This window comes from Hippocampus zosterae, chromosome 8 (genome assembly GCF_025434085.1).
Source record: "Hippocampus zosterae strain Florida chromosome 8, ASM2543408v3, whole genome shotgun sequence".
NCBI lineage: Eukaryota > Metazoa > Chordata > Actinopteri > Syngnathiformes > Syngnathidae > Hippocampus > Hippocampus zosterae.
The window spans coordinates 18480170-18501971 of record NC_067458.1 but is presented as its reverse complement, the minus strand read 5'-3'; the positions used below and the strand labels follow the sequence as shown (position 1 = coordinate 18501971).

The 21802-nt window shown below is 42.1% G+C and overlaps 1 protein-coding gene across 2 annotated transcripts in view; it reads right to left on the bottom strand.

Annotated features, from left to right (window-relative positions):
- Positions 1-4297: 4297 nt before the first annotated feature.
- tle5 (TLE family member 5, transcriptional modulator) overlaps positions 4298-21802 on the bottom strand; it is a 30793-nt gene continuing 13288 nt past the window's right edge. Inside the window, exons 2-7 of one of the 2 annotated variants that reach the window (XM_052074897.1) lie at positions 21573-21661; positions 18551-18614; positions 14958-15002; positions 9700-9762; positions 9127-9201; positions 4298-8325 (exon numbers count right to left, since the gene is read on the bottom strand). In XM_052074897.1, coding sequence (XP_051930857.1) covers positions 8098-8325; positions 9127-9201; positions 9700-9762; positions 14958-15002; positions 18551-18614; positions 21573-21661 — 564 coding nt within the window. In that variant the 3' untranslated portion in view covers positions 4298-8097. The remainder of the gene's footprint in view (positions 8326-9126; positions 9202-9699; positions 9763-14957; positions 15003-18550; positions 18615-21572; positions 21662-21802) is intronic. The other variant, XM_052074898.1, reaches the window with a different exon arrangement.

The window sequence follows — 21802 nt, the reverse complement described above, 5'->3', positions numbered from 1 at the left end:
GCAAAATAAAATCTTTTAATCCCAAAAAGGGCGATCTTGAAAAAAAATCAGACTGGCTAAAAATAAATAAATACATAAATAAATAGAACATTTAAATGCAAGTTGAAAATTTGAGCTGTATAGATCATAGTAAAAAAATGTAGACTTGACTTCCCCTTTAACAAAAAAAAAATGTTTAAAAACTGTCTTAAAAAATGTCTTTACCTTGAAAAATTTGTATTTTTAATTTGTGTAAAAAAAAGGAGACTTTTTAATCTTGTAAAGTAAACATGCCTTACAATAAGTTTTAAAAAAAAGGACTTAATCGAATACGATGGCGACCAGTCCAGGGTGTATCCCACACCTTTTGTCACAAAGTCAAATGGTGTTGGCTCCAGCTCACGATTATGAGGACAAGGATGGATGGATAGATGGATAGATGGATGGATGTACACTGTCTCCATAACTACCGTTCCATTCCATGCCTTATGCAAATGGAGATGACGCTAGGGAAAGAGGGATGGGAAGACAAAGATCTCAAAAAAGACAGGACGACGGTTACAAGGAGGAGATAAAAAGGTGAAAATGGGAGGAGGGCAAGAGTGAGAAAGAGAAGATGAGGAAGAGGGTCACTTGAGGAGAGGAGAAAAGGACATGCTGAGAGTGCGTGCGTGAGCTCTCACTGCTTCCTGCTGCTGCAGAGAAGCAGCTGCCACACATGCGGGTGCGCACACGCACAAGCACAGACCTATGGGGAGATGTACGGAGAGCACAGACTGGGAGATTAGAAAAGCAGGCCAATAGGACGCTTTCCCATGATGCATTTGTGGGAGCATCCGCATTAGACGAGCTGTGTCAACACTCACTGCTGCTCCAGCTGAGGCCGGCATGCGCACACGCACACGCACACGCACACGCACACGCACACACACACACACACACACGGACTAATAAGGAGCTCATCCTAGCATTTTCCTGGTGTGGACCAGATAAAAAGGCCACGCATGCAGTGACACTGTGACAGCGTAGATGTCAAGGTTTGTGCTACACCATATATAAAGACATGCGCACAGCCACACACACACATAATAATTAGATGATAATCATCCAAGCATACTTCTGGTATGGATCAGATAAAATGCAAACGCAAAAGTCCACACTGTAAAAGTGTAAATGTAAAGAATTGGGCCACACTTAGATAGAAATACAAGTCTGGACAGGCGCACACACACACACGCGCACACGCACACGCACACCCACACACACACACACATTCTAACATGATGAAAATGTCCACATATAGACAAATGTCCATACATTAAAAGGGTAAAGGGCTGCGCTAGACACATAGACAAGAACACATTTACACACATGTAGGTATTATAAGGGATGACGACAGATGGCCGCAAATGCATCGGCAGGAACATTTTAAGGTTAAAATAAATAAATAAAAACGCAGAGGGAATCTTTGATGTGACAAAGATGAATCATGTACGAGTGAAGGGGCGAGGGAGTGTCACGCTGTCATGAAAGAAAGAAAAAAGGAAAGTACAAGATGTCACGTTGAGATGGATGGATGATGGAAGAAGGATGGATGGAAGAATGAAGGGGATGAGAGTGACACGCTCCCGACGAGGGGAGGAAAATCACAGCGTGGTGGTAGACCGAGAGATTGACGATGGAATGATGGACGGAAAGATAGAGCAGGGCCCGGTAATCAAGGAAAGCGAGAGGATGGAGGGATGGAGGACGAGTGCGTTCTCAATGAGTCAATCATGATTAATCAGCATGCTTCTCTCTCGCTCTGCTTCTCATTGTGCACTAAATCATGTACATTCATTTTTCGCTCTTTTTGGTTTCATCAAATAATGGCAACGAAACAGACACAGAGACGGCCTGATCAGACATGATGAAGCAGCAAGTGGTTCATTACTTGCTGCTTATTTGAGGACACTCACTTCCGGGTAAATGTCAACAATAGGATGTTTGCGCTCTGGTTCCGTTCGACTGAGTGTGACAGCAGCTGGCGGAGTAAATGAAGTCGAAGAAGTTGGAAAAGCGTAAGAATGAAGATGTAATGATCATATGATGAGAATAGTTATGATTAGAGTTTTATTTTTTTTATTAGTATTTTTGGTAAATCTAAGATAAAAGGTCATCTATTTTAAAGACTGAATCTTTCAATTTTTGGTATAGTTAAAATAAAGTCGTATGAGGTTCTTTTTTTTCAGGACAACAGTCAAAAGATAGAAAGTGGTGATTTTCAAAAATGAAAAATCCAATTATTAAAAAAAAAAAAGAGAGATAATGCTATACATTTTGTCTGATGTTTTTCCAAATTGAAAAAGTTATATTATGAGAATTTTTCTTTCAAAATATATTTGCTGAGAGGAATAGAACATTTTCTAGTTAGTTAAAGATAAATTATATTTGGTAAAAACAGCAAAATCATACTTTTCAGCATAAAGTTGTAATATGAGAATAATGTTAATTTTTTCCAGGTGAATAAATTGTCACATTTTTTTCCAAGACAAAAAGTAGTATTTTTGTTCTTGAATATAAAGTGTTAAAAAGGCACATATGGTCAAGATAAACATCTGTCTTTTTGTAGATAAAAGTACAATTTTCAAGATCCAAGTTTAAAAAAAAGACTATGTTGGGGGTTTTTCAAGCTAACAGTCACGATAAAAAAAAGTTGAAAATTTTTGAGACAAAAAGTGGCATTCTTCTCGAATTTTCGCCTATAGGAGCCCCTCTGCAGTGTGGAAACCCCCCAAAAAGTTCAGGTTGCGACAGTATTGTAAAAGGGTAAATCTAAATTAATCTAAATCCAAACACTGCGTGAGCATCACAAGCGGGTGTAAACGGGTCAAAGTTGATGCGGTCACACGTGGCTGACAAGAGGTGTCAAGCCGAGGGAACAACCGTTTTGTGTGAGCGTGTGTGACAATGCTTTACCTTGGACGATGATCGACGTGAAACAACAGCTCCTCCTCGTGGACGTACAGGGAACAACAAGCACCTCGGGCTCTAGTTGACTGCACTCATATTTCCTGTATAAAACACCCGTTAAACAGTCTTCGCATTTCAGACAATCAATAACCCTTTTGTCATCACCAGGCCGTGTCTATATTTTTTTTCAATAATTCATATCTTTCAAAGACAATTTTTCAAGATGAAAAGTGGTACAGTATATGTCTCCTTCACACACACACACTGCCCCATGGTACACCACCAAACTCTGGCTAATGAAAACCAGGAAACGACTCAACCAACAAAGCTGGATTCCCGGTTCACACCGTATCATACAAGTCTACAATTCAACAATAGAAAGACACCCTCAACGCTGCACGCTCCACTTACGACTCCAGCCTCACCCACTCCCAAAACACCAAGACCCTCTTCTCCACAATAAATAAGGTCATCAAACCCATGGACAACGCGTCCCACTCCTTCTCACCTGACAAATGTAACTCCTTTTCTATTATTCCAGGCAAAAATTGACACCATCTACAACCAACTGGCCATTTCCATTTACACCGCCCCCCAACCTACAATCTGTCACCAGCTCTCCCAGGTCACCCCCTCTGAAGTTGGTACATTACTCTCTGGCATAAAGACCACCACCTGCAACCCATGACTCTATCCCGTTACACATGTCCTTAAAAAGCCCGGCCTCAACCCCAAAATCCAACATAACTATCGTCCCATTTCTAATCTCCCGTTTATGTCAAAAATACGAATTGGTCACCTCACAACTCGACACCTACTTCAACTTCAATAACCTCTACGAAGCATTTCAATCCGGCTTCAGATCCCATCTTGGCACAGAAACGGCCCTTGTCAGAGTCACCAACGACCTCCTCCTGTCCTCTGACACCCACTCATTTGAGCATTCTCATATTACTTGACCTCAGTGCCGCTTTTGAGGCCATAAATCTCTCCATCCTCCTACCAGTCTTGAGTCGTCCCATGACATCATGGGCACCGCTCTCTCCTGATTAAAATCATAGCTCACCGACCGCCACCAGTTCATATGCATTAACAAATTTCAGTTCAACACAGCCGCCTAGGTGTCCCCCAAGGCTCAGTGCTTAGCCCCTTCCTTTTTATCCTGTACATGCTTCCCTTTGGTCACATCATATGCCACCATGGTCTCAAATTTCCACGGCCACGCCGATTACAGCCAGCTCTAAATGAACAGCAAATCCATCACTGCTGCCACTCAATAAAAATTGGATGTAAACCAACCCAAAATGTTAAATGTTTTTGTTCTCAGCACTTTGTCATAGTAAAAGAAGAGCTTGAGCGAGGCCAATTATGATTTGATTGACTTTATTTGTAAGGCACCAGAAGTCCTTCCTTACTGCACATTTCATATTGTTTCACATAAATGTCTGCTGTACTTTTGATAGTTCCCCCCACCCCCTGTTGTTGTTTGAATGTAGGTTGGATGGAGGACACAAAACATTTTCACTTTTAGGTTTTACATCATAGTATTAAAAACAAAACAAAGAAAAAAGAGCTTATAATGCTTACAATAATTCACGCTATGAGCTAGCAAGTCACGGGATGAGAGGAGGGAAAGGAAAAGAGGCCAAAGATCACCCACCCCAAACAACAACCATTCAGAATATACTGTATGTACACATAAAGCTTTCGATGCATGTCCAAGTGTACACGGAGGTATCACCTATGTTAACTAATACATAGTTTTTTCCTACCAGGAGAGCCACACTCAATATATGAAAAATATGATGTTTATTGTCATTATATATGATCGTCATTTGTGGGTTACATGTTTTTTTCCCTTGATTTTTTTTTCAAATGTTTTTTTTTTTTACAACAGTTGAGTTTTTTTTTTAGTACGGCAGGCTGCGATGCCACTAAAATATATTGAGTATACTACAAATTCAACACAAGAAAAACAAATGCACTGATCACAAAAAAAGCTCTCTTAAAAAAAAGAAGTAATTTTCTTCCCCTGCGGATCAAGCAGTGACACGTGTGTGTCTGTGTATATGTGTGTTTGTGTGTGTGGCTTCATTACAATAAGCACAGCATAAAAGAGAGTCAGGAGGATGATGCCCTGCATTAACAAACAGAGAAATGGATTATTCCGATAAGATATACAAAGTAGATGGACCCATATAGACACATGCTAACACAAGGGTAATGTACGGGTGTCTTGTTGTCCTTCCTGCAGTTTGGACAGCAAATCCACACAATGCTACCCTCACCCCCCCTCACTTGCTAACACACACAACAGACACAGTGCTTTAATGAGGCGCTTTTATTGGCCACCCTGGGGTATTAAGGACACACTGAAATAGGGCTGGGCAATAATTCAATATCAATATATATCACAATCGACACCGTATCAATATCAACAGAATTTGCACACAAGATAATAGCGCTTACCAAAAAAAAATTAGGAAGTATCACCACAACCTAAGCATTCTGCGTGTTGTCGGCAGAGGATCCACTATGAGGTTGGGTCGGAATTAGAAGCACCCATAAGTAAATTTGGAACACAAAACCATATTTTACTACCAGATATTTTGATTGGTATTTTTCTTCTTGATAGTTGTGTTTTTATTTATTTTTTTTATTTTTCTGGATATGGAAAAAAATAATTAACTATTGAGAGACTAATATAAGACACCTACTGTATATTGTGATTCGCCCAGCCCTACTAAACACATAATGCTCCATAAGTTATTTATTTAATCTTGAAATTGACCAGTGAATTCATTTGTTTTCAATCTATATCAATATCGACTGACATGAAATATCATGAGAGGTTTTTGAAGCATATGGCCTTAGCCCTACACTAAAAGGAACAAACGGATATGATGAGACTGACGTTGTCGGAATAACAGTTGGATACTTCTGTGAGAAAAAGTGATAAATTAAGTCATACTTTCCAAAAGATAAAAAGTGTTATTTTTTGATAGAAAGTTTGATTATGTGTTTATTTTAACCCTTTCAGGGACAGCGGTGACCACAGTATCATCGTGTTATCAGATCACAGGGTGCATGAAAGGGTTAAGAGATGTAATATTCAAATAAAGTTCTTTTTTTGGATAAGACAATTTTTTACAAAGTTGTAAAATCAACAGAGGGGGAGTCACTTTTTTTAAGGTAGTCAATAAATGGAATGAAGATAAATTCATATTTTTTGGGGTGGGGTTCCCGCCAAAAGTCAACTTTTTTGCTCAGATGGAAAGTAATTTAGAAGAAAAAAAAGACAGTATGAGCAGTAAGTCGTATTTCTTGGATAAAGACAAAAGGTGACTGTACAAGAATAAAGAAAATTTTAAGATTAAATCTGAAATTTATTTGAGAAAGAAATACTATGAGAATGGTTCTGTTTTTGGGAAAAAAAGGGTCAGATATTTTTTTCTTCGGTTATATATTCTTTTGAGAATAAATCATTGTATTGAGAGAAAAAAAATCCATGACAAATCACATTTTTTGAGACAAAAAGATGACAACTATGCAGTTTTTAAGAATAACTGCTGAGAAAAAGTTGCAATATTGTGAAAAGAAAAAAAAGTCAGGATCTTATGAGTTGAAAAAAAAGACAAATCTGTTCTTCTCATTCTCCCCCAGTGTGGCCCTAATAGTCCCTCGTAACATCGTCTAAGTTCTCGCCTCTTCCACACTGACCCCCTGCTTGGCCCTTTACATGAAGGCTAGATCCTCCTCTGTAGGTGCTACTGTTTTGGTTAGCAAGATTTCAAACAAGATCACTCTTGATTCTTTTAAGTCCATCTGGGTGGACAACACCGTCAATGAAATGAGACATTTATATAACCCATTTCCGACTCCAGGGCTGTTTACATGCTTGTGTAGGTGCTGTTGTTTTGGGTTGCACAAGAGTTCAAAGATTCCGACACGTGCAATCTCATGAGGGGAGAAAAAAAAGAGTTTATGGATACTTAAGTGTGTTTTACAGGCCAGACAAACAACTCCTGTGTTTACCATTTGCTGCGTTCAAGAAAACTGGGGAAAACGGATATTTCCAATCTCATACTGTATATAAATTCCATCAGATGATCTGAATGAGATGTATTGGTTATAATGGAAAGGGGCTTTTCAGACAAGCTTTTTGCTCTGCATGAAAAGTGGACCAATTGATCAAATTCAAATTGACATCGCAATGTGGAAGAAGGACATTTTCAAATTGTAAAGGCTGCAATTTGGTAAGAAAAAAAATGCTCATTTTGGTTAGTTGGTCGGCTTAATTGTTTTGGATTTTTTTTTTTTGGTATATAGCTTCTAATTCGGCGTACCAGTACATTTATGCATTCTAAATCTGTTAAATGTGTAATACAGATTAATTTATTGCTAGCATTATTAAAAATGTATGGGAGAAGGACCTTGAAAAAAACAATCACATATTAAATTGCAAATATAATAAGAATGGGGGCGTGGGGAGATCACAACTAGATTATTTTTCAGAATCGTTCAGCCTTAATTCAAAGTCTTCATGAGGGTTGCAGGTAAGCTGGAGTCAATGCTAACTGATTTTGGAGAAGAGGTTGGGTACAACCCGGACTGGTTGCCAAGTAAACAAACAGATATGAACAACTAAGGACAATTTAGAGTCTTGGCTGAACCTAACATCCAACACGAATGCGATCCATAGTGCACTCCTTTGTGCCTCACTTGAAAACATGATTAATCAATTAATGGAATGATTAAGCCATTATCATGACTGCCCATTGTTTATTTACTTTCCGGTGGAATGCCTGGGGGAAAGTGGGGGGACGGGGGGTGGGGGGCACTCCCTACTTCCCAGTAGTCTTGAACGCAGCGCCGGTCGTGATAAATGTAGGTAGAAAAGTCAGGTGGAGGAGAAAGGGAAAAAAAGAAGGAGAAATAAAGAGCATGAAGCTTGAAGCTTTTTTTTCAACATTCAATAAAAAAGAGTCATGAAAATATGAAGAAATTCGGAGTCTGGTGAGAAACTCGGGAGGCCATTTTGTCTCAGTGGAGAAGAGTGAAAGTCGGGGGGTTCGGGGGGGGGGGGTGGTCTCCGCGTTGAAACCTCAAGAGAGTGAGAGAGAAACAGAGAGATAGAGAGAGGCCAGGGGCGAGGAGGGGCACCGCTTAGTCAGACTTGTCGCCGTCCTCCTCGCGGTGGCTGTCGGCGGCGTCGCGAGAGGCCTTCTCCTCCTTGGCCAGCTGTGCCTGGGAGGCCAGCAGGGAAGAGAGGGAGAAGAGGCCGGAGGAGGTGGTGACGGCGGGCAGACTGGGCTGGCTCAGGCCCAGCGGCAGGGGGGTCATGGGCAGCGCCAGGCCCTGGAGCTGAGACAGCTGGTGGGCCTGGAGCTGCTGCTACAGGGAAACACAAGCGCACGCCACTTAGACTCAATATGCGCATCAAGAGAATCCAACGCGATTTCCCCCGACGCCAAGGCGCTAATGGATCATGCATAATAGAACACAAAGAAGGCTCGCTAACAGGGCTGGGCAATAAGGACTTTCGACAAAATAGATTTTTTTTCTTTCTTTTTTTTTTTAAACAAAAATCACATTTCCTATTCACAGTTCGCTTCTCACAAATCTACTGACAGTTTTTTTTCTGTGAAACCAATTCTCGGCTATTCACAGAAAAAATCATCTAAACCTGCTCTGCTGCAATATCGTTTTTTTTTTTGTTTCGAACATGCAGTGGATATAAAAAATTAAAAAAAAGAACAATCTACACACCCCTGATCAAATGCCAGGTTTTTGTGCTGTAACAAAACTTTATCCAACAACATTGTTACCTGTGACCTCAACAAGAAATTTTAACATCTTTTCAAGAGGTTGAAGTGAAAAAGATCATTTCAATGTGGCTATGTTCAGCAATAACTGGAACTGGAACTTTGCTGAATTAAATGAATCAAGATGTATATTTCTTTCAAGAGAAAATAATATTATTACATTACAACACAAATAGATTTAAAAAAATGAGAGAATACAGTCTATATTTTTTTTCAGAAATAAAAATTCTTAAGAGGAGCCTGCACGCCCCCCGCCCCCCAAAAAAACAACAACACATGGAATAAAAAGAATAAAAATGACAATGACATGCACTACCGCAGCAATTATCAAGCGCTCGCCAAGCCCACAGGGCGTGCCGGATCATCCTACCCTTATGATGGAGTTCATCTCTGGGGGGGTGACCTGCTTGGCCCTCTCGATGGCTGCCAGGACTTGCTGCTGGTGCTGCACACGGGTGGGGGTGGCACCAAAAAGGAGAAACACAATGAAAGAGGGGAAAGACAGGGTGGATCAATATCAATCTTCCAAAAACACACACACAGACACCTTTCAGCTCTTGTCACACACATGCACACGCACATGCACACGGTAAAAGCCCGTTGTGACATCAGTGAATGGATGGCGTGAAGTAATGGGTGACGGTCAACCCCCTGTTCGTGAGCTAGATAAGAACCCAGCTTATCTGAAGCACACAGCTATTTATTATTACACGCGAACACACACGCACACACACACACACACACACATGTATGATCGTGGGAGGGGGGGGGGGATTGCGAACGGCGAGGCGAGGGGGTCAGTGCGGTGTAGAAGTAACGAGGAGGGAATGAGAGTGATCTCACTCCCGGATGTTAAGGGTCTTGGCCTGAGGGTCATCGGTGTGTGTGCGTGTGTGTGTGTGTGTGTGTGTGTGTGTGTGTGTGTGTGTGTGTGTGCGTTTACCTCCTGAGACAGGTATGGGAGGACTTGTGCGCAGATCCCGTTTAATCTCTTCACAATCTCAGCCTGTGGAGTAAAAAGGAAAGGGGGGAGGGTTGTTATTGTTAAAAAAAAACCTGTTCCTGTATTGTAAGGAAACACCACGAGGTGTCTTTCCAATAAGGATGAAGAAACATTTTACAGCGCAAATGCTTAGAACTCTGTCTACAACAAATTCTGATGACTAACACAACAGCTGCTATCACACTTAATTGCAATAACAGGAGCCATCAGGTGATCCTAATTGTTTACGGGCTACATGGAACAAAGAGAGCACAAATAACCTGAAGCAATGAGCCACATGTTGTTTCACTAAAACAGTTTTATCTTGATCACGTTGTCGCCAGTTGCAGTTTCTAACTTCCTGTTTTTGTTCCCATTCCTGTTGGTTTGAGAGCCTCATCTTGACCTAATCTCTGAAAAATGTAAATTAGATCTTCGGTGGACTCGTTCTCGTGCGTTTGGGTCACATGTGTCGGAACCTGTGGTAAACACGAAGACTGCTACGTTAGCTTCTCACGCATTTATTTACCTATTCTTACCTCTCCTTTTCATGATAAAAATGTCTTTTTTTTTAAGTCAAAAATTTTCAAGATAAAAACACATTCTTTCTAAGATAAAAAGACATTCTTTACCAAGACCAAATAAGTATAAATATCTTCAAGATAAAAAGTAATCTTGTTTTCAGAGAAGTTACTTTTCAAGACAAGTCTATATTGGAAGACCTAAACAATTGTTTTTCCCTTCCAGAAAAAGAAATAAATGGATGGATGGATTATGTTCCAAATGAAAAGTCAGATTCCATGCATCCATTTTCCCATCGGCTTTATCCTCACAAGGGTGGCGTGGGGTGCTGGAGCCTATCCCAGCCGTTTCCGGGCAGTAGGCGGGGGACCCCCGGAAGTGGTTGCCAGCCAATCGCAGGGCACACAGAGACGAACAACCACCCGCGCTCACACTCACACCTAGGGACATTTTTAGAGTGTTCAATCAACCTACCAAGCATTTTTTTGGAATGTAGGAGGAAACTAGTGCATCTGGAGAAAACCCACGCGGGCCCGGGGAGAACATGCAAACTCCTCACAGAGAGTCCGGAGCTGGAATTGAACACGTTACCTCTGCACTGTGAGGTCGACGCACCTACCACTGGATCCCCGGGCCGCACATAGTCATGGTTTTTCAAGATAAAAAGTGATAGTTTTCATGTTAATAAATTGAAATCTTTCCAGGTAAAATGGCGGCCAGACCGTCACCGATTTAAACCACACCCTCGGAACTGCGAGTCAGCCAGGCTAACCACAACACCAACGCAACACCAATGTGCTGCCTCCCCAGAACCGCATTGCTTTTATTAACACATTTTTTAGGCTGATTTGATTGCATGGAAGCAGCCCATAACGTCTTTGACGGTGTTTACACGGGGTGTGTTGAAAAGGATGGAACCCCCCCCCACCCCACCCACAGAAGATAGCCCAGGATTTAACCTTTCAACCCTCAACACATGAAAACAGCCAGTTTGTGATTCCAAGCACACGCTCATTTCGTATGAGCAACAGCAGGTATGACCTTCTCAACCCCTCCCCTTTCACACGCGCGGCACACACACAAACTAATTGTGCACAATTCCTGCTATCGTCCTCACACACGGGTCTATTATCACATTTGGCTGCTAATCACCCAATCCGAGCGAGATATGCAAATGAGCACTAATGGTGTTAGAGCATAATCGGTGGCGAGATGAGACGAAAGTAGCAGTCATTAGATATGCAGAGCACGATTCCCCCCCTCCCAATCAGGCGCTCTGCTCGACTCCTACACACGCACACAGTCTTGAAAACGTCTTCCTGGGACTCGTCGCACGCAAACAAATATTCCACTTTTCCTGCCGCTTTAATCTTCGGCCCCTGTCATCTTCGCAGGCTTTGTTGTCCTGTCCCTCTCTTTCTCTACTCGTTGTTCTCTGGCAGACTTTTTCCAAATCTTGTTGAGGCGTCTGACAGCGGGAATATCGTACGCATCGGGAAAGAAGAAAAGTGGACATCGAAAGCTGGATGGACATGACGCTTCAAGGATCGTTATTTCCACTCAGAGACTCCTTTGCTGCTGCTTTTATTTTTTGGGTCAATTTAAAGAAGCCCTAACTGTAAAAAGGCAGCTGTTCACAAGGGAGATCAAAGCGGAGCACATCTTCAAGCAGAGTCACGTGAACTACAACACCCACTTGCAATGAGTGACGGCTGGTGCAGCTCAATTTATGCGAATATGGTGGAAAACTGAATTGATTTCAGTTCAATTTAAAGAAAGGAACTTCGAAAATATAGATCAGGGCGGCCAAAGCATGGCCCGCGGCCTGCTCCATCATTTAATCTGGCTCAACAAACAATTTGTTAGCTAGAAAGCATTGTTGTTATATGTCATTTTTTCCGGAAAACAACAAAAAAATTCAACAAACAAGATAAATCCATTTATCATGATCTGGATGACTGAGAATCGACACCAGATGACACCAACCTTTTTGAAACTAAGAGATACTTTTAGGGTACTGAATAATGCGAAGAGGTTGGATACAAATACTAAAAGCGTGAAGAGGCGCGAAAGGTATTACGAGCGTTTACGGCCGGAGAGGAGAGAAAGAAGCCTTTCTTGAATGGAGGAGACGATGAAGAGCGAGTGAGTGAACGAACGTGAGGTGGAAAGAGAGTCAGAGGTGGCGAGGGATGGGCTGGGGTAGAGGGGGTGGGGTGTCGGCGCACAACGGGCCTCGACACGAACGCTCCTCCGTGCTCGTTCCCGCACGTCCCCTTCCATTTCAACTCACTAATGGAACTAGCGCCTCTCTGCATCCACTCACACAAAGAAATCACACGCAGGCTGACACACTAATATCTCCAATATGCTCACGCGAGCGCACACACAACACAGCACCCCCAGAAGAGAACAAAAGAAACCACACGAGCAAGTGAGCACATGTATGCAGCAGCACACCCTTCCCCCAAAGGTGTCATCCCAGCCAGATACGAGAGATAGATTTAACATGAGATTATTTCTGCAATATCCTCTTCCTGTTTATCTTTTAACAAACACAACCGAGAAATGGACCTGTCACTTTAAACAATATCGGATTTATTGTATATGAATGTGTTGGTGTTACAGGTTAGGCTGGCGGAAAATTTAAAACTAATTAACCACAGATTAATTATTTATATAAGAAAGTTTATTCATCTGCTTCATTGAGTTGTTAACTCGCAAAACACTTGGGAGTTGCAGTCTTAGGCGTTCACTACGACAACCCCACAAAATTCAGATGAGAACAAGAAATGTAAAAATCTGTGGCATTACCGATTCATTTTCATGTTTCATAAGTAAACCTGTGGACTGCGCTTTTTAAGCACTGAACTTATCTCGACACTATATTAAGACATAAATCATACATCAATAAAATAAATAAAGCAGGCGGCCCGGTGGTCGGCTGGTTAGTGCGTCGACCTCACAGTGCAGAGGTACCGCGTTCGATTCCTTCCTGTGTGGAGTTTGCATGCCCCCCCCCACCCACCCACTGTGCCTTTCTCCGGTTTCCTCTTACATTCCAAAAACATACATGGCAGGTTGAGTGAACACTCTAAATTGTCCCAAGGTGTGAGTGTGCGCGCGGATGGTTGTTCGTCTCAGAGTGCCCTAGGATTAGCTGGCAACCGGTTCAGGGTGTCCCCCGCCTACTGCCAAAAGACCGCTGGGATAGGTTCCAGCACCTCCCGCGACCTTTGTGAGAATAAAGCAGATCAGAAAATGGATGGATGGATGGATGGATAAATAAAGCCTACTGACCGGCCGAATACCGAAATTGCATTCCACTGTATTGCGATTTCGATTTGAATTGGATTCATTGTTCAGCTCTTGTGTGTGTGTGTGCGTGTGTGCATGTGTGCGTGTGTGCATGTGTGCGTATACATGACAGTCCTTTACATCAGCCCTGTGCATATACATGTAGTGGTTTAAAATCACGGGGCCGCCGATCTTTCGCATGTGTCCATTAGTCAAAGGCGACATGGTTCTCCTCAGATGCCTGCCAGTGTGTGCCGTCAATCATCATGCAGATTGTATGCGCATGTGTGTTTTGAGGGAGCGGATGAGGTCCATAATCATTCTCCTCCTTCCTGCAGCCGAGGCATAAATTACTTTGCAAGCTTCAGCCAGAGCAGCTGACGTATGAACAAGCACAGGGTGAGACGTCCCTCCGTATCCTAAACCTTGGCTCCCTGTAATTGACAAGCAAAGATTTTTTTTTCCTTTCTCATGTGTTGTACAAATATCCCTCAAAAATAGTCTCAAAAATAGTGACAATTACTGCTGTCTGGTAAAAAGTGTTTGTGTGCCTTTACAGGTTCTCATTGGAATCAAGAGAAATGCTTACAAAGTCCATTTTTGACAAAACGGTATGCACTGGTAAAATTAACAAGATGATGTGATGTTTAAAGATTAAAGGGGGAATTGATCATTTTAAAAACATTTCCATAAATGCAATTTTCAAACCCACATTTTTCTGAAAATAAACAAATACCTCCTATTGTTCAGATTTCAAGTTGGACTGCTGACATTTGGCCACCCAAGGCATGCAGCAAAATTAACACTCACTTGTCCACTCAGGGGCCACATCAGTGAGTCACTCACATGATTTGTCTGGCACCGTTTTTACACCAGACGCATTTCCTGACACAAAGCACCCATTTTGTGTCCGGGTTGGGTAATAAGGCATTAGCAGGCAATTTAACCCGCGCATCCGCATGTTAGGAAGTAAACATGTAACACTACACCACCAATTCCGTACTTTATCCTGAAATGGCAAACCGACTAAAACGGTCTCTTTAAACTATTGAAAGCGCCATTTCCCATCCCTTGTTTATCTTAACACACGACCGCAATCCTTTACGTAAACATTACAAGTTGGATTACGGGCATCTGGGCTCCTTTTTTACACTTCTTAGCTCACTACTGAGTGTGTGTCATTACTGATATTGGATAACGATGAGTAAGGATCAGACTGTATGGCCATTTCTCTTTCTTAGTTCAAAGTCCAAATCCTGCATTAAAAATAGTGTGTAGCCATGTTTGGGTTGGCACAAGGTAGTCATACCTTTTGTTAGTGGTCACTCAGCTCTATCAATCTGCAAAAGCAACATCCTCTCCTAACCAACAACATAATGTTGGTCGAAGCAATGACTCACCTGTTTGTGCATCTCAATGTTGAGCCCGTAGGACATCTCATAGTACTAGATGGAAAGAAGAGACAGACGGACAGTTCTCTTAGCTTAGCATCAAACACATTTTGATATGCACTGGTACCTCGACTCAAGAGTTGCATTCATTCCATGCCCGTAACTAAAAATACTCCTATCTCAACAATCTTTTATCATTGAAATGAATGGAAAGGCCATTAATGGGTTCCAGCTTCTTAAAAAACACAAGGAAAATGTTTGCCAAGTAAGAAAAATAACACTCCATAGCGTTGTACTGTACAAAAAACATCATAAATATAATGCAAGGAATTCCGCCGGTCCTGCTCATATTTTTAATGCTTTTATATATTTTTTTAAAAAAATTAACTATTTTTCTCACAATGAAGAAATTCCCCATTCAATGGACATTGTGCTACTCCTTCCAGTGTGCGTGCTTTGGCCATCATAAATACAATGTAAGGAATTCCACCGGTCCTGCTGATATTTTTAATGCTTTGATATATTTAAAAAATAAAAACATTTTTAAAACAATTTTTCTCACAATGAAGAAATTCCCAATTCAATGGACATTGTGCTACTCCTTCCAGTGTGCGTACTTTGGCCACCCACCAACGGGCAATATAATACATACATACATACATACATACATACATCATTCGCCCATCGATGCTGATTTACAATGCGTTAGCATGAAGCTAGTAGAATTTAGTTCGGCAAAATGATGTGATGTAGTCAAATGCACAAGATGTAATTCTATTTGTTTTAGGTTTACTTTAACAGATCATGCACTTTGCCTCCTTTTTGAAGAACTGTGAACTATTCACCAAATTACTGTATTGCTTGTTGTGAGGTATGCTTCCGACATCTCGAGAGAAAAATCGACAGAATGATGGCTCGCAGTCTGAAAAACTCGTTGATGTACCGCTGTATATGTGAGGAGGCGAAAATATTGTGACACAAAACATTTTTCTTGAAGACGCAAGAATATCCATTTCGTAAACCTCATGTCCAAATTGGCCCTCGGCGATCCCATTTGAGCACCCGACATCCTGGTCACGATTTGGTAAAATGAGCAGATACAAACAGCAAAGAGGATGTGAGCAAGAAAAGAAGCGACAATAGACAATGCACTTGTGTTTTGTTTGAGTGTGTGTTTGTGTGTGTGTGTGTGTGTTAATGAGAGGGCCACCCTCTGGGCGTAAACCCAGTTAATCACTCACTCAGTCTGCAGGAGGGACTGGCTCTGTGACTGGAAAACAAACAAGCGCACACACCAAACACACGCATACACACACATTTTGTCTGTGCTTTTCAGTGTAGCACACAAGGCCCGTGTGGAAGCTCCCTAAAGTAATTACAGTGCTTGGGAAATGGAGGTGCTGCCTACCGGGGGAATGGGGGGGGCAACCTGATATGCTATTAGAGAAGGTTTTGTGTGTGTGGATGTGTGTGTGTGTGTGTGTGTGTGTGTGTGTGTGTGTGTGAATGCGTGCGTGTGTTTGTATGTGTGAGTTGATACAAGGCCAGGCTTGCTAGCAGAAGTGATTGAAAAGGGAGGCTTTAAGCATTATGTTGTAATGCTCAATACAACATACACAAAACATGTTCCTTTTACACTTGCTTAAATCGTAGGGAGAAAAAAAATTTCAAGGGGGTGTGGAGTATTCGACCCATCAGTCAGTCTCAGGAAGCAACTCTTGCTGTCTGACAACTTCTGTGTAGACAATATGATAATGTTTCAAAACAATAGCCTCCAGGACAGACTGAGAAGCAAAACATGATGATCAGGTTCATAGAAGGAATTTTCTCAAGTTATGCATTAAATGTTTTGTTGGCTTGTTCTGGAGCGAAACATAATGGCAAGCCTGCTAGCAAACATCAGCTCTAGTTTAGGGCAGTGCTGACGTATTCAATCCTCAACTGTGCCAATAATCCAAGCGACAGAAAATCGTATTCACCAGTCCCTCCATGACCGTGTTGACTATGTCCGAATATCCTCCATATGTAACAAAAAAACAAAAGCCAAAAAGGTAATGCCACAAGCGCAGTACAGGGTTGATCAGATTAGAATTCATTTAAAAAAACATGAAGAGGTGAATTTGCGAATAGTAAAACACAAATGGGAATTGTACTGCATTCCACACACCTTGTTTACGCGACCCAATTGTTTTATGAACGTAATTTAGAAACTATTGGTGGATAAATTACAGTTTTGTGGTGAAAAAAAGGCTCAAGTCAAGCAAATACACACAGTCATTGTGGTAAGAGCATATTAGCACATGGTGAGGCCGTAGTGCAACTTGCACATTGGGCCACATTTAATTTGGGCAGACATGTGATACTAAAGCGCCACATTAGCTTCGGGCAAAAAGAAAAAAAAAGTGACCTTTTATGAAATAACACGCTTTACATAATTTTGTGTTTGACTGCGGTATGTGTGAGCACAGCTCAGTGCGTGCAGACATAAGGGAGGCCTCTAAGTGTGTGCGAGTGTTTGTGCGTCTCATGGTGGAGGGAGCAGTGTGGCGGTGCAGATTAGATGAGATTAAAGACAGTCAGAGGATCAATTAGAGGCAAAACATCACAGAGCTACATTGCTAGCAACAATGAGATTAGCCCCGAGGTGGAGCATGTGTGCGTGTTTGTGTGTGTGTGTGTGCGTGCGTGTGTGTGAACATGTATGCGGGGAGACAAAAAGGACGAAGGAGGAGGGGTAGTGGGGTGTTTAGGGAGCACAGAGGAGAGACAAAGGGCTGCGAGCATTTAGAGGATTATCGTGTGCTCCATTTCAACTGAGATCTTGTTTTTTGGGGGGATTGGGCGATTAGCTCGTTGGATCAACTGATTATTAGACTGGCGAAACACACGCTCAAGCTGGACAAACACTGCACCGTTTTAGCAGGGTTGTTTGTTCAACTCACATGGAACAAGTAATTAATCAAAAGACGTTCGGGGTGGGATGCATTATCCATATTAAGATATAAAATTACCGCTCATGATGCGGGTGGTTGATGGATGTTTTATATATATTTAAGGCTAGAGGTGTTACACTTTTCCACCCTGAGTGTGTTTTTGGTACAATATTATTGAACACTATTTTGTTTCATTAAAAACAGATGATAATATTTTTTGGTTTATTTTTTGAGGGGGGGTTAGAATGGATTATTGGCACTTCTGTTTATTTCATTGCGGAAAGATGATCTGCGAAACAAATGTTTTGAATTACTAGCATGGAGTGAAAGGAATGAATTGAACTCATATCTCCCGTAGGGCTCAAACAGGCCTTCAAGTAATTCGGTTATTTCGTAATTCGTGGCAAGAACATGTCCTGATAATTCAATCTCTAATCAGTGTGCTTCAAAAAAAATGTTGACACTGTATCGTACGCTGCCTGTTTGTCAGCGTTTAGCAATGGCTCCAGTGTTAGCAACAAGCGAGCTAGTCACGAGGCAAACAAGGCAGCAAAAGCCGTCGGATCAAAGTCAGTTTAATGGACAGAAATGACTGCAAACTGAGAGCCTGACACAGTTGACCTTCAGACAAAACAAACAAACAAACAAACAAACAGTGGCTTCACTCACCATGATGTAATGACGCTGCATCTCCGACTTCTCACTGGCCAGCTTGTCACATTCGAGCTTCAGGCTGCGGAGGAACCAAGTCGAATACAGTCAGCAGCGGTCACTTCATCACTCATCACCTTCATTTTCATCCGCGCCTCCTCCCTTGTCGGCCATCTTAACCGTCATTACTGTCCTAGTCCTGACCGTTGCGAGATCATCAAGCGGAATCCAACAGGAAAACAACCGTGCTAAAACATATGCTTTCTAAAGCAGAAAGCGGGCAAATATAAATATAGCACAGGCCATTAACTGTAATCACGTCAGCGCTGATGACACACGAGGCGACGGGACAAAAAGGAGGACACGTCAACAAGTCAGCCAGATGGCAAAAATGAACACGACAGGGGGGTGCAGGGGGGAAGATAAATCACCCCGCGTGCGTTTGATTGAAGGAGCCGGTGCCGACACGCCGGTCTGACAAGGTGTGGTCCCATGCGAGGATGGATAAGGCTGTGATGTTGTAAAGATATGCACAAGCACAAGGTAGAGTGATCTAAAACCTGCTTGATACTGAGCGTACATTGATACTGTCAGCAGCAATGAAAGATGCGTGGTAGTTATAACACGGGCTGTGTCACAATGCCAGATCTAACTTTTGCCGGTCATGGGTACAGGATCATTTAGAAGGCGGTCACATAAGCAAACCTGATCAGCAAAGCTTCTTGAAAATTATACAGTCAGAAAAGTTATAGGACTGCAGTCACCCAAAAATATATCTACAAATTTTCCCCCTGGAGCAGATGCGTAACGAAAACTGATTCGAATCGGAAGATAAGCGGCTTACAGATGACATTTTTACCCCAAAAAATGCACCAAAAGTGCGTATTTATGTCACCTCTGTAACCTGTAAAAATACCAATCGTCGAGGAATAATGAGACCTCCATCGTGTGTTAGCATAAGCCTTTTTATTGCCACTTGGCAGTGCTAAAACACGAGACTCTTTTCTCACTAGCAATCCAGACTAATTGACAAATTTTGCGGCACAAATATGCTCAATCTCAACTATGTTCTCTGGATACTCCAATTTGCTGCCATACTACAAAAACATCCATATTGGTTTCAATATAGACTCTGTATTTATCCAAGATTGTGAATGTGAGTGTGAAATGGTTGCTTGTCAATAGACATGTGCCCTGTGATTAGATGCTTCTCGCCAAAAGGTCAGCTAGGATATTCTCCAGCTCACCCACATCCCTAATGAGAACGAGCTCTAAAGAATGGAATGCATCTAAACTTGGAGGAAATATGAGAGTTATTGTCTTAAAGGAGAAATTGTATAGAGCAGACACTGAATGCAGTACACACGGTCGTTTGCAAAAACACGAAAACACTTCCAGAATACTCATAACAGACACGCCAGATGATCACAAACATAACTGTTGACGTTTACTTGCAACAAAGTGTACGAGCAACCACATGCTGCTTCACCTCTTCTGAAAAACTCAGATCACAAGTAAAAGGCTCCGCTGGTAGATTTGCATCACAGACAGCTGAAACAAACATCAATGTCACGTTCCCGCTGAGGAGCATGGCATCGACTTTCTGCTTCCCATGTGTACATTTGTCGGCTTTGTGGTGCGTCGTCATGACAATAAGCCTCCCATCCCCTTCCCCCCCGCCGGTCTACCTGGGATTGGCTGTGCGCCTCCTGCGATTGGCGCTCATCAGCCGGCGGGCATGCACCGCTGCTCTCCAAAGACACTTTGATGGAGTTTTATTGGCGATTCTTCCGTCTCTAAATCGCTTTCGCTGTCATCTTTATTTTGATTGATGTATTCCCTGATCTATTTATGCACGGGACTGAGGGAAAGGGGAATTAGGAGGACGAGGAGGAGGAGGAGGAAGACGGCGACAGATACAACGGCTGCTCCTATACCCAGGGGAACGCCTGTTGTACATTTGCCTTTTTAAAGGCTTCCACAACATACAGCATATCATTACAAAGCTTCCACTGTGACTCCCCTCATTTTAAATCGCCCTCCCAAGTCAACCGGCACAAAAAAACAGCTCTTTCAACTGTGCTTTGGCTCTCTGACGGGGGTTAAATGCTGCTGCTAGCCATTGAGGGAATCACACACACACAAAAAGACCAAAGTAATAAAAAAGAAAAAAAAAAGCATGCACGCTGTTATTGCTAAGTCGCAAACCTCAGCAAATAAAAAGAAAGAAAAAGGATCGCCATTACACTCGAAATAGGCCGAGCTTTCATCCGTCTTTGCGACAGTAGACGCGTAAATACACAGGAACACACCAGGAAGGAAGTCAACCTGCTCAAAGGGAAAACCGGTGATGTCTCACCTTTCAGAACTGCCATCAAACACATCGGTTAGCGTTCTAAAAGCCGCTCTGGGGAGACTTCTTACGCCGTAATAGGGAGATACGTAACCGAAAAGGTAGCATAACTTCAAAGAGAGGCAGATGTAAACCAAGGAATCAATTAGATTACATCCTCAAAAGGTAAATGCACTTCCTTGGGCATAAAATAAAAAGGCAATGCCCAGGGTAGCTGTAATGACATGATAGAAAGGTCTCATAGCCATGCAGCAAGCAAAAGTAGGAATCGAGTACGAACGGAACGTATGCTGTAATACTAAACCTGGAAATACCTTTTGCTTACAAACAACTCTTACCACTCACCTGGAAAATAATTTTTTTTTTAAATGTTGAAACAATCAGTTTGTTTTAAAGGCACAGAGAAAATGATTAGTTTTAAGGCATTTATTAGTTATGTAAAGGGGCAAAGGGACGAGTTTGAATGATGGCATTATTTTCATTGGACAACTGCAATTACACGAGTGCACTTTTAATGAGTTTTTTTTTTTTTATATTTAAGAGAAGGAAATTAATCAACCATCATGATTTCAGTGATACCATGTCTTGGAAATAGGCCACAACACTTTCCAACAATGATTCCCCCAAGCCACTGTGAAAGATTAAATTAGAAATAATCAAGGCCAAGTCATTTTTATGTCTTCTCACCTGTGGTATTGCGCTTGGAGGAACTGGAACTCGTCCTTGATCCTGTCACAGGAGTCGGACGTTGTGAATTTCAGCTGCTGCGATGAAGCCTACCAAGGGAGGAAGAAGAGTGTGAAAAAGCGGATGGGAGGGGCGGCTCGAGAGGAAAAAATAATTAAAAACACGAGCGGGAGATAGAGCGCTTTTTCAATTCAAGGTTTCAGGCCAGTGATCAGCAAAAGAAACCGCTA